The sequence below is a fragment of the Otolemur garnettii genome, unplaced genomic scaffold, assembly GCF_000181295.1.
Source record: "Otolemur garnettii isolate 467f Iridium unplaced genomic scaffold, OtoGar3 scaffold00017, whole genome shotgun sequence".
Taxonomy (NCBI): Eukaryota; Metazoa; Chordata; class Mammalia; order Primates; family Galagidae; genus Otolemur; species Otolemur garnettii.
Window position 1 is genome coordinate 13,332,938 of NW_003852412.1, and position 15,740 is coordinate 13,348,677.

The window sequence follows — 15,740 nt, forward strand, 5'->3', positions numbered from 1 at the left end:
GACTCACTTGAGCCCAGAAGTTGGAGGTTGCTGTGAGCTGTGATGCCACAGCACTCTACCCAGGGGGACAGCTTGAGGCTCTGTCTCAAAAAAAAAAGTATATGTGGGTATATAGGAAATCTAAGTCTTTATCAAACAAACGATGCTGGTTTTTGTTTTTGTATTCTCTTCAAAACTGTATACTTTCAAAAACTTTTTTTTTTTTTCAGTGTAATTTTAGTTTGGGGCATGTATTACATTTCTATTGTGAGTCTTCATTTATTCACAGGTATTTCTATGAACCCTTTCCATTCTTTACCTTCCCCTCCCCCCTTATTTATTGTTTTGAGGCAAGACTTTATTCTGTCACCCAGGCTGGAATGCAGTGACATGAACATAACTCACTACAGCCTCAGATTCCTGGGCTTAAGAGAATCTCCTGCTTCATCTTAGGGAGTAGCTAGAACTATACAAGTAGTGGCCACCATGCCCAGCTAATTTTTATTTATTTTATTATCATTTTCATAGAGATGGGGGTGTTACTATGTTGCCTAGGGTGTGGTCTCCCAACTCCTGGCCTCAAATGATCTTTCCGTTTTGGCCTCCCAAGTGCTGGGATTATAGCCATGAGCCACTGTGCCCATTCACTTGTTGTTTGCCTTAGGATGTGATCATGTGTTGCAAAGTATTTTTCCTTTTCAAAAAGAAAAAAATTTGTTTCCTGGTTTTACTTTTTATGGCTATATAGCCAGATTTAAATTTTTACACAAAAACATATGTATTTTGAGTCATGCATGGAAAAAATAATCTTCTATATTAAGAGTATTCATGGTATTTAAAAAACCCCACAAAACAACCCTGCTTTGTTTCTTCTATTTTTATGATGTTATTTACATTTAAATTTTTGAACCAGCAGAATTTATTTTGGTGCACATAATAAAGTAGGTATTTGACTTGTTTCCCCAGTAAAGTGAATTATAATCCTAAACATAGTTTCTTTTTTTTTTTTTTTTTTTAGACAGTCTCATTATGTTGCCCTCAGTAGAGTGCTGTGGCATTACAGCTCACAGCAACCTCCAACTCCTGGGCTCAAGTGAGTCTCCTGCCTCCACTTCCCAAGTAGCTGGGACCACAGGCGTCCACCACAACACCCAGCTATTTTTTGGTTGTAGCCGTCATTGTTGTTTGGCAGGCCCAGGCTGGATTTGAACCTACCACCTTAGGTATATTTGGCTGGCACCTTAGCCATTTGAGCCACAGGCGCTGAGCCTAGCTATTTTCCTTTTTGTTGTTGCAGTTTGTCTGAGGTCAAGTTCGAACTCACCACCCTTGGTGTATGGGCCTGGTGCCCTACTCACTGAACCACAGGCACCGCCCCCTTTTTCTTTTTTTCTTTCTTTCTTTTTTTTTTTTTGTGAGACAGTCTTAAGCTGTCACCCTGGGTAGAGTGCCATGGTATTACAGCTTACAACAATCTCAGACTTTGGGGCTTAAGGGATTCTTTCTCCTCAGCCTCCCAAGTAGCTGGGACTACAGGCACCTGCCACAATGCCCAGCGATTTATTGTTGTTGTTGTAGTTGTCATTGTTGTTTTAGTAGGCCTGGGCTGGGTTCGAACCTGCCAGCCTCTGTCTAGCCTTACCCACTGAGCTATGGGCACTGCTCTGAACTCTTTATTTCTTGTACTTGATGCTTATGGATTTTAATAGTTGGTTAGCCCATTGTTCCCTTCTACAATTACTCTTCTTTATATAGGCGCATACATATACAAGTGTGTATATATATTTGGTCATTGTATTATTAATTTTCCATTGTGAACTTTAAAATTGGCTTTTCTTTATACCGTAAAAATACCAAGAAGATTTTGTTTACAGATTATAGCAGGTTATTAAATTCTCCTATTTCTTTTTGAGATAGGATATTGCTTTGTCACCCAGGCTAGAGTATAGTAGCACAATCACAGCTCACCTCTGCCTCAAACTTTTGGGCTTAAGCAGGGTGCACACACCACACCTGGGTAATCTTTTTAATTTTTTTTTTGTAGAGATGGGGGTCTCACTGTGTTGTGCAGAATGGTCTTGGCCTCTAGCTTCAAGCCATCCTTCTGCCTCAATGCTCCCAGAGTACTAGGATTATAGGCATGAGCCATTGCACCTGGCTTAAAAATGGTTTAGTAATAGAAGAAGAATTGAACCATGAGAAATGAGTTTTGGCCCAGTTTTAGTTTAAGTAGAGATAATTGATCTAGTATAGAATAATAGTAAATGTACTAAGAAGAAGGAAAAATGTTTTAAATCTGAGAAAAAAAATCACATGCCATTTTTTGTTCTTTCTTTTTTATTTTTATACATATTTTTTGAGACAGTCTCTTGCTGTCACCCTGGGTAGAGTGCTGTGGTGTCATAGCTCACAGCAACCTCCAATTCTTGGGCTCAGGCAATCCTCTTGCCTCAGTTGTTTTTTATTTTTAGTAGAGGTGGGGTTTCACTTTTTGCTCAGGCTGATCTCAAACTCTTGAGCTCAAGTGATCCACCCCCTCCTCGGCCTCCAAGTGTTAGGATTACAGGCATGAATCATGACACTTGGCCAAATTGCTGAGATTTTGATTGGAATTTTGTTGAATTTATAGATGAAGTTGAGAAGAATTGACATCTTGTGAACATTGAGTCTTCCTGTCTTTACACATGGAATATTTCTTTAGATTTTCTTTAATTTTTTTATAAGAGTCTTGGTGGTTTTCCTCCTGTGATCTTATACATAAATTGTTAGATTTAGGACAACCTCTATGGCTCAAAGGAGTGGGGTGCTGGCCCCATATACCAGAGGTGGTGGGTTCAAACCCAGCCCTGGCCAAAAACTGCAAAAAAAAAAAAATTGTTAGATTTATACCTGAGTATTTCACTTTTTTGGTGAGCCAATATAAATTGCATTTGGAGGTTATCTTTTTGTTGATTTGGGTTTTCTATGTAGATAGACAAATATGTTACCTCAAGCAAAGGCAGTTTTATTTCTTTCTTCCCAATCTGTACACTTTTTATTTCCTTTTTTGTTTTATTGTGTTGGATAGGGCTTCCAGCACTAAGACGGCAACATTTTTGCCTTCTTCTTGATCTTAGTGAGAGAGCATCTATCCAGTTTCTTGCCATTAAATATGTTTAGATCAAGGGTTTTTTGTAGGTATACTTTATCAAGTCAAAAGAGAATTTATATTCTCTAATTTGCTGAGAATATATATCATGAATGGATTTGAATTTTGTGAAATTTTTCTCTACATCTGTTGGTGTGATCATATGATTTTTTTTTCTTTTGCCTGTTGTGATAGGTTACATTAATTGATTCTCAAATGTTGAGCCAGCCTTACATGCTTGGAAGAAATCACATTCACTTGTGGTATATAATAATTTTTACATGTTAGATTTAATTTGCTAATAATTTTGTTCAGTTTTTGTTTTGTTTTGGGGTGTTTTTTTGAGACAGTTTCTCTCCGTTGCCTCAGGCTACAGTGCTTTGGGATCAGCCTTCCTCACCACAACCTCAAACTCCTGGGTTCAAGTGATCCTTCTGCCTCAGCCTCTCAGAGTGCTAGGATTATAGGCATGAGCTACCAGCCTTGTTGGGAATTTTTGTGTCTGTGTTCATGGAGACCTTTATGTATAGCATTTCTTTTTTTTTTGTAATAAGCATTTGTTGAGTGTCCCTATGCCAGAGACTGCTCTATTCACTAGGGAATATAGCAGTGAAGAAAACATAGTTCTTAGCCTCAGGGAACTTACACTGCACTGTAGGTAAGAACACATAGACAATAAAGAAATAAGTAAATATATATGGTATGTTAGATGGCCAGGAGTCCTACAGAGAAAAGTAAATGGAGGAAGGGGGAGAGGGGAGTATGGTGATGATGAGAAGCTAGGGATTTTATGTAGGAAATGACTAAGAGAATCCCCAATGACAAGATGGCATCTGAGTAGGGACTTGAAGGAAGTGAGAGAGCCATACCTTTTGGATATTTGGGCAGAGACTGTCTAGACAGGAAAAAGCAAATGTCAATGAAATCCCTGGGATGGAGTGTGCTTGGTATATTTGAGGAAAAGCAAGGAAATCCTGTGGCTAGAACTGACTAATACGAATGAGCTGTAGATTTTTTTTTCTAGTAATGTCTCTTTGTTTTTGGTAGTAGGCTAATAACGATGGCCTCATAGAATGAGTTCGAAAGTATTTCTTCTACTTCTGTTTTCTGGAAGAGATTGTAGAGAATTGATATCATTTCTTCCTTAAATATTTGGTAGAACTCATTGATTAACCTGTCTAGGCCCGATGCTTTTTGGAAGGTTATCAGTTACTGACTGATTCAATTTCTTAAATAGATAGAGGTCAGGTCAGTTTGTCTTTGTTTTTACCAAATTTGTCTAGTTCTATCAATTGCTGGGAAAGAAATATTAAAATCTCTTAACTTAGATTGTGAGTTTGCTTTCTTTTAAAAAATTTGTTCTGTTTTTGTTTCATGGGCCTTGAAGCTCTGTTTGTAGGTATGTAGACATAATATCTTCTCAATGAATTGAATTTTTTGTCTTTATAGAATATAAAATGTTCTATGTTATCTACAGTAATACTATATATTTTACAGTCTCCTTCATTTGAAGTTCTATATTTTATTTTATTTTTATTTTTTTTGAGACAGAGCCTCAAGCTGTTCCCCTGGGTAGAGTGCCATGGCATCACAGCTCACAGCAACCTCCAACTCCTGGGCTCAAGCGAGTCTCCTGCCTCAGCCTCCCAAGTAGCTGGGACCACAGGCACCTGCCACAACGCCCAGCTATTTTTTGGTTGCAGCCATTATTGTTGTTTGGCGGGCCCCGGGCTGGATTCGAACCCGCCAGCTCAGGTGCACGTGGCTGGCACCTTAGCTGCTTGAGCCACAGGCGCCGAGCCGAAGTTCTATATTCTATAGTCATTCCAGGCTTCTTATGTTTTTTTGTTTGATTTCAGCTTATCTGTGTCTTTATACTATCCTTGATCTTAGCCAAAAGACAGAAGCTGTTATCTGAGTCAACTTTGTGTTGAAATTCCTCTCTTGTAGACATCACCTACTTGGGGCTCGGGTTTTTATCCATTCTGACTATCTTATACTTTAGAGAGTTTAGTCTACTTGCATTCGACGTAATGTTTTTTTATTGGAGATAAAGTATTACTCTCTTGCCCCAGGCTAGCGTGTCATGACAGCAGCAACCTCAAACTGGATTCAAGTGATCCTCTTGCCTCAGCCTCCTGAGTAGCTGGGGCTGACTATTGGCACCCACCATAATGCCTGGCTAATTTTTCTATTTTTAGAGAGATGGGGTCTTCCTCTTGCTCAGGCTGATCTTGCACTCCTGAACTCAAGGACTCCTCCTGTCTCTGAGCCTCTGAAGAGTGCTAGGATTACAGGTGTGAGCCACCCTGCCTGGACATTTGATGTAATTCTTGACAAGGCGGGATTTAGGACTATTGTCTATGTATCCTCTGGTTTTTTGTTTTAGATTTCAGGTATGAACGTGAAAATCGTCTGTTTTTTATTTCTTTTCTTTTCTGCCTTCTTTTAAGTTAATCTGTTTTTAGAAAATAACTTTAATCTATTTGGTTCATAGCTATAAGTTTTTTTTTGTTTGTTTGTTTTTGAGACAGAGTGTCACTTCGTCACCCTTGGTAGAGTGGTGTGGTGTCATAGCTCACAGCAACCTCAAACTCTTGAGCTCAAGAGATTCTCTTGCCTCAGCCCTAAGTAGCTAGGCCTTCAGGCACCTACCACTACCCTGGCTATTTTTAGAGGTGGGGGTCTTGCTCTGGCTCAGGCTGGTCTCGAACCTGTAAGCTCAGGCAATCCACCCTCCATAGCCTCCCAGAGTGGTAGGATTACAGGCGTGAGTTATAGAGCCTGGCCAGCTATAACTTCTTGAATTATTTATACTTTTACTGTTTGTCACAGGTATTATACCATAGTTTAAGTTAATATTGTACCACTAACTGTTAAATATAAGAACTTAGGTGACTCCTTACAGATTTATCTCCACCCCATCCTTTGTGCTGTAGGTATCATAATTATTATAGTCATATACATGATAAATCTCACACTATAGTATTATATTTTTTTTAGAAATTGTCTACTTAATTATTTACTATTTCCAGTATTCTCTATTTTCTTTATTCTGTTCCGAAGATTTAAGTTTCCATCTATATCATTTCCCTTCAATCTGAAAAACGTAAATCAAGAAAACATTTCTTATAGTGTCTTATCTACTAGTGATGACTAGTTTTCATTTATCTGGGAACATGTTTATTTTCTCATTGTTCTTGAAGGATTTTTTCTGAATGGAATTCTGGATTGACAAGTCTGTTTTGTTTCCCCTTTGTTGTCTGTTGATTCTTATTTGAAGTCAGCATTCATCGGTATACTTGTTCCTCTTATGTTTTCTTTTTCTCTAACTATTACCACGGTTTTTATTTTATTTTATTTTTTATATTATATTATTTTATTTTTTGGAGACGGCCTTACTCCATCACCTTGGGTAGAGTACTGTGGTGTCATAGCTTACAGCAACCTCAAATATTTTTTTTAATTTTTAATTTAATTTTATTTTTATTAAATCATAGCTGTGTACATTAATGTAGTCATGGGGTACAATGTGCTGGTTTTATGTATAATTTGAAATATTTTTATCAAACTGGTTAACATAGCTTTTGTGGCTTTTCTTAGTTACTGTGTTAAGACATTTATAGTCTACATTTAGTAAGTTTCACATGTACCCTTGTAAGATGCACCGTAGGTGTGGTCTCACCAATCACCCTCCCTCCACCCATCTTCTCCTCCCCTCCTCTCCCCTCCCCTGCCTATCCCCTTTCCCCATATTCTTGGGCTATAATTGGGTTATAGCTTTCATATGAAAGCTATAAATTAGTTTCATATTAGGGCTGAGTACATTGGATACTTTTTCTTCCTTTCTTGAGATACTTTGCTAAGAAGAATATGTTCAAGCTCCATCCATGTAAACATGAAGGAGGTAAAGTCTCCATCTTTCTTTAAGGCTGCATGATATTCCATAGTGTACATATACCACACTTTATTAATCCATTCGTGGGTCAGTGGGCACTTGGGCTTCTTCCATGACTTAGCAATTATGAATTGGGCTGCAATAAACATTCTGGTACAAATATCTGTTATAGTGTGAATTTTTGGTCTTCTGGATATATACCTAGTAAAGGAATTGTAGGATCAAATGGCAGGTCTATTTTTAGTTCTCTAAGTGTTCTCCAAACACCTTTCCAAAAGGAACGTATTAGTTTGCATTCCCACCAGCAGTGTAGAAGTGTTTCCTTTTCTCCACATCCACGCCAACATCTCTGGTTTTGGGATTTTGTGATATGGGCTATTCTTGATGGAGTTAGATGATATCTCAAAGTAGTTTTGAGATGCATTCATCTGATGATTAAGGATGATGAGCATTTTTTTCATATGTCTGTAGGCCATGTGCCTGTCTTCTTCAGAGAAGTTTCTCTCAAGTCCCTTGCCTACCCTGAGATGGGATCACTTGTTCTTTGCTTGCTAATACATTTGGGTTCTCTGTGGATTCTGGTTATTAAACCTTTGTTGGAGACATAACCTGCAAATATCTTCTCCCATTCTGAGGGCTGTCTGCTTGCTTTACTTACTGTGTTCTTGGCTGTGCAGACACTTTTTAGTTTGATCAGGTCCCAGTAGTGTATTTTTTTTGATGCTGCTTCAATTGCCGAGGGGTGGGGGGAGTGGGGGGAGGGAGGGGGGTTGGTTGGGTGTGGTCCTCATAAAATATTCACCCAGGCCAATTTCTTCAAGAGTTTTCCCTGCACTTCATGTCTTAAGTTTAAATCTTTAATCCAGTGAGAGTCTGTCTTAGTTAATGGTGAAAAGTGTGGGTCCAGTTTCAGTCTTCTACAGGTTGCCAGGCAGTTTGCCCATCACCATTTGTTAAATAGGGAATCTTTTCCCCCACTGAATGTTTTTAATTGGCTTGTCAAAAATCAGATAACGGTAAGTAGCTGGGCTCATCTCTTGGTTCTCTATTCTGTTCCATACATCTACCTCTCTGTTTTTGTGCCAGTTCCATGCTGTTCTGATCACTATCGATTTATAGTAAAGTCTGAGGTCTGGTAGCGTGATTCCTCCTGTTTTGTTTTTATTTCTGAGTAATGTCTTGGCTATTCAAGGTTTTTTTCTGATTCCATTTATGACATCATTGAAGTGGAGCTTTAATAGGGATTGCATTAAAATCATATATTGCTTCGGGTAGTATGGACATTTTAACAACGTTGATTCTTCCCAGCCATGAGCATGGTATGTTTTTCCATTTGTTAACATCTTTAGCTATTTCTTTTCTTAGAGTTTCCTAGTTCTCTTTATAGAGATCTTTCACATCCTTTGTTAGGTAAACTCTTAAATATTTCATCTTCTTTGGCACTACTGTGAACGGAATAGAGTTCTTGACTGTTTTTTCAGCTTGACTGTTGTTGGTATATATAAAGGTTACTGGTTTATGAGTGTTGATTTTGTAACCTGAGACACTGCTGTATTCCTTGATCACTTCTAAGAGTTTTATAGTAGAATCCCTGGTATTTTCCAGGTATACACTCCTATCATCTGCAAAGAGTGAAAGTTTGATCTCTTCTGATCCTATATGGATACCCTTGGTTGCCTTTTCTTCCCTAATTGCAAGGTCTAAAACTTCCATTACAGTGTTAAAGAGCAATGGAGACAATGGGCAACCTTGCTTGTTTACTGATCTGAGTGGAAATGATTTCAATTTAACTCCATTCAATAGGATATTGGCTGTGGGTTTGCTGTAGATGGCCTCTATCAGTTTAAGAAATGTCCCTTCTATACCAATTGTCTTAAGTGTTCTGATCATGAAAGGATGCTGGATATTATATCAAAAGCTTTTTCTGCATCAATTGAGAGATCATATGGTCTTTGTTTTTTAATTCATTTATGTGATGAATTATATTTATAGATTTACATATATTAAACCAGCCTTGAGACCCTGGAATAAAACCCACTTGGTCATGGTGTGTAATTTGTTTGATGTGTTGCTGGATTCTATTTGTTAGGATCTTGTTGAATATTTTCACATCAATATTCATTAGTGATATTGGTCTATAATTTTCTTGTTGGGTCTTTTCCTGGTTTCGGGACCAAGGTGATGTTTGATAGAATGTGTTGGGAAGTATTCCTTTTTCTATATTTTGGAAAAGGTTAAGTAATATAGCTACTAGTTCCTCTTTAATGGTTTGGTAGAATTCTGACTTGAAGCCACCTGGTCCCGGGCTTTTCTTTTTAGGGAGATTTTGTATAGTTGATGCTATTTCAGAACTTGTTATACACCTGTTCAACATTTCCAGTTGATTCTGTCTTAAGTTTTGGAAGGTGGCGTGCTTCTAAGTATTGGTCAATTTCCTTCAAGATTTTCGTATTTCTGAGAATAAAGTTTCTTATAATATTTGTTAATGATTTTTTGAATTTCTGAGGGGTCTGCTGTTATTTCATCTTTACCATTTCCGATTGATGAAATTAGAAATTTTATTCTTTTTTTCCTGGTTAGGTTAGCCAAAGGTTTATCTATTTTATTGACCTTCTCAAAAAACCAACTTTTTGATTTATTGATCTGTTGTATAATCCTTTTGTTTTCAATTTTATTTAGTTTTGCTCTAATTTTGGTTATTTCTTCTGGTGGGTTCGAGATTGGAATGTTCTTCCTTTTCCAGTTGCTTGAGATGTCCTATTACGTTGTTAACTTCCTCTCTGTCCTTTCTCTTGAGGAAGGCTTTAAGTGTTATAAATTTTTCTCTTAGGACTGCCTTTGCAGTATCCCAGAGGTTCTGATAATTTGTGTCTTCATTATCATTTTATTCCAAAAATTTGGTAATTTCTTTCTTAATCTCGTCTCTGACCCACCTATCATTCAGCAAAAGGTTATTTAGCTCCCATGTTTTTGTATGAGTCTGCAGATTCCTGTTGTTACTGAGTTTAACTTTTATTGCATGATGGTCCAAGAAGATGCAAGGAATAATTTCTATTTTTTTTTAATTTGCCGAGGTTAGACTTGTAGCCTAAGATGTGATCGATTTTGGAGTATGTTCCGTGGGCTGATAAGAAAATGTGTATTCAGTTTTGTTAGGATGAAATCTTCTGTAGATGTCTGTTAAATCCAAATGTTGAATGGTTAAATTTAAATCTAAAATTTCTTTGCTTAGCTTCTTACTGGAGGATCTATCCAACACTGCCAAAAGAGCGTTAAAATCTCCGACTATTATTGAGCTGGAGGAAATCAAGTGCTTATGCCTGTTAGAGTGTCTCTTATAAATTGAGGTGCATTCTGGTTGGGTGCATAAATATTAATTGAAATCTCATCATATTGGGTATTACCCTTAATATGAAGTGACCATTCTTATCCTTGCTTTTGTTGGTTTAAAGCCTATTGTATCTGTGAATAAAATTGCAACACCTGCTTTTTTCTGCTTTCCATTTGCCTGGGTGACCATCCCTTCACCCTGAGTCTATATTTATCTTTTAAGGTAAAATGAGATTCTTGTATGCAGCAGATACCTGGCCTGAGTTTTTGTAACCAGTCAGCCAACCTGTGCCTCTTTAGAGGACAATTTAAGCCATTCACATTAATTGAGAATATTGATAAGCCTGGTAAAATTTTTGGCATCGAGTTTTTCGAAAGTCCAGTGGACATTTTTAATCCTTTCACCACTGTGGAATTTTGAATTTGATCAAAAGTTTCTGAGGGAGTTTATTTTTGTGGTGGAGGATTGCACTGGTCATTATGGAGGATAGGTCTGAGAATATCTGGGAGAACTGGTTTAGTTATGTCAAATTTCTTCAACATGTGAATGTCATTAAATTATTTAATGTCTCCATCATAAATGAAACTCAGTTTCGCTGGATACAGGATCCTGGGTTGAAAGTTATTTTGTTTTAGGAGATTAAAAGACGATGACCACCCTCTTCTAGCTTGAAAGGTTTCAGCTGAGAGATTTGCAGTCATTCTAATATTCTTCCCCTTGTAGGTTATGGTTTTCTTACGTCTGGGTGCTTTCAGAATTTTCTTCTTCCTATTAACTTTAGGGAAGTTAATTATGACGTGCCTGGGGGATGTCTTATTCGGGTTGAGTCGTGCTGGGGTTCTGAAACTGTCTGCTATCTGAATTTCAGAATCTCTTGGAATGTCTCTCAAACTTTTTTTTTTTTTTCAGTTTTGGCTGGGGCTGGGCTTGAACCTGCCACCCATGGTACATGGGGCTGGTGCCCTACTCCTTGAGCTGCAGGCACTGCCCCTACCTCAAACTCTTGGGTAAAGCCATGAATAAAATTTCACCCAGGGCCTACCTGCTTCTAGGGAATTGTTGATGCCCCCTCCAATTTCTACCTACTTTGGTCTCTCTGTCTCATGTCTACGTAGTAGTTTGCCTGAGGGCTTGTAGTTATTAATGGGAAAGTTGTCTGATATAACTACTCAGCCACTACAAGAAGTGGAAATTCTCTATATTGTGTTTGAAAGTTGGGATTATAGTAGCCTCATAGCAACAGAATGAAAGGTAATATTTGTATAGCACTTCCTTGTTGTAAAAGCACTTTAATGTAGATTATCTGATTGTGAACTACCTACTGTATCATTTTTGTTTTTAATTGAGACAGTTTTTGTTGCCCTCTGTAGAATGCAGTGGCATCATAGCTCACAGCAACCTCCAACTGTTGGGTGCAAACTATTCTCTTGCCTCAGTCTCCCTAGTAATTGGGACTATAGGCACCCACTGCAATGCCGGGCTTTTTTTTTTTTTTTAAATTAAGCAGGTCCAGAGCATGTAGCCAGCTCCCTAACCACTGAGCTATGGGTCCCATGCCCAGCCTACCTACTGGATCATTAAAGTGTGTAGGTGCTGCTGTTGTGCTAAAAACCTGGGCAGGAGATGAATCTGAAGTCTGAATTCAGCATTTTTTTTAGAGACAGAGTCGCACTCTGTTGCCCTCAGTAGAGTGCTATGGCATCACAGCTCACAGCAACCTCCAGCTCTTGGGCGTAGGCAATTCTCTTGCCTCAGCCTCCCGAGTAGCTGGGACTACAGGTGCCTGCCACAATGCCCAGCTATTTTTTTGTTGCAATTTGGCCAGGTTCTAACCCACCATCCTCAGGATATGGGACCAGTTCCCTACCCACTGAGCCACAGGTGCTGCCCTAAATTCAGCATTGTTAAACTTACAAAAGGCAGTGATTGCTACAAGCATGAAAGTAGGGAGGAAGATAATAACGGAAACTGTATGTATGAGAAAGAATAGAAGAATTGTATGCTTTTAGAAAGATAATGTCACTGGGAAAGTGGAGACCAATAATAAGTACATAAAGTATTGTCTTGGTACACAATTCTTTCAGTTCTTTCAGCTTCTTTGGATAGTCTTCTTTGGATACCTACTCAAAGCTAGGTCATAGTTTACCTCTATCTCCCCCACTTCTTCATAGTACCCTTAGTTTCATAGTATTGACTTTCTTCTTCTTAAACATGTGTTTATAATCATAACAGTTATCACAATTTGAAGTTTTTACAAAATGTGTTTGGTTTCTGTTTATTCACTATAAGCTTCGTGAGGAGTAGGATCATGTTTTTGGATGCCCTGCTTCTAGGCCAGTGCATAACGTGTGTTAGATGATCAGTCAGTATTAGTTGAGTTTTAAATGCATGAATGTACACACACATACACAAACACGTGCAAACCATACACAAGGACCAAGGAATGCAGAGTTATATAAACATCTGTTATATAGTAGTTTTAAACTCTATATATAGTAGAAGTGAGGGGGTTTTTTGATGTTGTTGATCTTGAATTTGAAGGAGATAATAGGAGAAAAGTGGCAGAAAAAAGTGGCAAGAAGGTTTTGGAGGGAAATTAGCAAGATTTGCAGGAGCTAATAAGCTACTTTGTAAATTAGCAAAGAAATGGCTATATTTTTTGAGATAGTCTCACTCTATCACCCTGAGTAGAATTCTGCAGTGTCATAACTCATAGCAACCCCAAACTTTTGGGCTCAAGCGATCTTCCTGTCTTAGCCTCCCTAGTAGCTGAGACTACAGAGTGCTGCAACATCTGGCTAGTTTTTCTGTTTTTAGTAGAGATGGGGGTCTCCCTCTTGCTTAGTCTGGGCTCAAACTCCTGAGCTCAGGTGATCCACCTGCCTTGACTTCCAGGGTGCTAGGATTATAGGCATAAGCCTGGCCAGAAATGGCTTTTTTAAAAGTTATTTAGGGGCTTGGTGAGGTGGCTCATGTCTGTAATCCCAGCAACTTTGGGAGGCAGAGCTCACGAGCTCGAGACCAGTCTGAGCTAGAGCAAGACCCCATCTGTAAAAATAGGTAGGTGTTATCGTGGGTGCCTGTAGTCCCAGCTACTCGGGAGGCTGAGGCAAGAGAATCACTTGAGCCCAAGAGTCTGAGGTTGCTGTGAGCTGTGATACAACAGCATTCTACTGGGGTCAACAAAATGAGAGACTCAGTCTCAAAAAAAAAAAAAAAGTTAAAAAAATTTTCAATACCTTTGAAAAGTATTAAATACTACAAAAAATGTTAAACGTTAAGTGTAGGCTGGTAGTATCAAGCACCCAGAGAATGTTTGAGGCAGTGGTCTTAGGTAGTGAGACACACACCTGAGTCATTGACATAGTGATAACAAGTAGCCAGGGTTTTTTTACTTACTCTTTTTTCTATTTTTATTTTTTGAAAGATGACAGAGTGACAGAGAAAGAAGAGAGGTGACAGAGTCTCACTTTATCACCTTGGACAGAGTGCCATGGTGTTAGCTTATATCGACTTCAAACTCATGGGCTCAGGCAACCTTCTTGTCTCCACCTCCCAAGTAGCTGGGACTATAGGCCCCCCAAACAATGCCCAAGCTATTGTTTTTTAGAGACGAGGGTCTCACACTTGCTCAGATAATCCACTCACCTCGGCCTCCCAGAGTGCTAAGATTACAGGCATGAGGCACTACACCTGGCCATTTTTAGTTACCTTTTGCTTCTGTGTTTTGGGTTTCCAAGGTTCTGAAATGATAGGGAGCAAATATTTATTGGTTACTATAATTTTTTTTTTTTTTTTATTTTTTGAGACAGAATCTCACTTTGTTGCCCTTGGTAGAGTGCAGTGACATCACAGCTCACAGCAACCTCAAACTCTTGGGCTTAAGGGATTCTCTTGCCTCAGCCTCCCAAGTAGCTAGGACTACAGGTGCCCACCACAACACCTGACTAATTTGGGTTGTAGTTGTTGTTGTTTGGCAGGCCTGGTCTGGATTCAAACCCACCAGCTTTGGTGTATGTGGCTAGCATCCTGTCCACTGAGCTACAAGTGCTAAGCCTATAATTTATTGTCTTAACAGTGAAACTTTGTTATTCCACAGCTTTTGGATCAGCACAAGAATACAGAGAGCATGGTGGAGCTTCTGGACTTGTATCAGATGGAGGATGAAGCCTACAGCAGCCTCGCAGAAGCCACAACTGAACTCTATCAGTATTTATTACAGCCATTCCGAGACATGAGAGAACTTGCCATGCTACGAAGACAGCAGATCAAGGTATGCATTTTTTTTTTAATTGAGACTAAACAGTATGATGTTTAGTTCATAGTTTTTAGCCTGGCTGGCTATGCATATTAATTACTAAAGGACTTTTATTAAAAAGGGAGAGATCTGGTCCTTTTCCTTTAAAGTTCTAGGTTTGTAGCTTTGGGTTAGAGGCTAAGCATCTCTTTTTTTTTTTTTTAGAGACAGAGTCTCAAGCTGTTGCCTTGGGTAGAGTGCTATGGCGTCGTAGCTCACATTAACCTCCAACTAACTCTTGGGCTCAAGTCATCCTTTTCCCTCAGTTTTTCTATTTTAGTAGACGTGGAGTCTCACTTTTGATCAGTCTCAAACTTGTGAGCTCAAGTTATCCATCTGCCTCAGTCTCCCAAGTGCTAGGATTATAGGCATGAGCCACTGCCTCCGGCCCACTATCTCATTTTTATTTTTATTTTTTTGAGACAGAGTCTCACTATGTCACCCTTGGTAGAGTGCTGTGGCGTCATAGCTTATAGCAACCTCAAACTCGTGGGCTCAAGTGCTTCTCTTGCCTCAGCCCCCCAGGTAGCTGGGACTACAAATGCCTGCTGCAGTGCCCAGCTATTTTTTATTGCAGTTGTCATTGTTGTTTAGTGGCCTGGGCTGGGTTCAAACCTGCCAGCTTTGGTGTATGTGGCCGGTGCAACTACTGTGCTACAGGTGCTGAGCCTGTATCTCTTTAAAGCATCTCAGAAGGTGATTCTGCTAAATAGCCAGGATTAAGAATAATCTAGAAAGGAATGGGTTTGGTTCTAGTTAGCATAAAGTTATAAATACAATGGGGGATACCCATCTTCTCCCCTTTTCCTATACTTTGCCTCCTTTCTTTTGGGGGGGAGGGGGTAATGTAAATTTATTTCAGGTTAATGTGAGAGTACAACCAACCAGGTCAAAATGATGATTTTCTTAGGTGGAACGTCTCTTGCAGTTCTGTCCCACACACTAAAGGTGTGCTAAACACCCCCATACCATGCCCATTCAGTGAGAGCACCCCAACCCCCTCACTCCTCTCATTCCTCCTCCCCCCACTTTCCCTCTTCTACTCCTGTCTCTCCTTTGGTCTTTTGGGTACTGTGTAGTCTTAGACTTTTTTTTTTTTTTTTTTTTT

General features: G+C 39.0%; 1 protein-coding gene across 1 annotated transcript in view; it reads left to right on the top strand.

Annotated features, from left to right (window-relative positions):
* Positions 1–15,740, top strand: part of JMY (junction mediating and regulatory protein, p53 cofactor) — a 102,039-nt gene that overhangs the window by 25,047 nt on the left and 61,252 nt on the right. Inside the window, exon 3 of the mRNA XM_003785942.3 lies at positions 14,435–14,608. Within this exon, the coding sequence (XP_003785990.1) occupies positions 14,435–14,608 (174 nt within the window). The remainder of the gene's footprint in view (positions 1–14,434; positions 14,609–15,740) is intronic.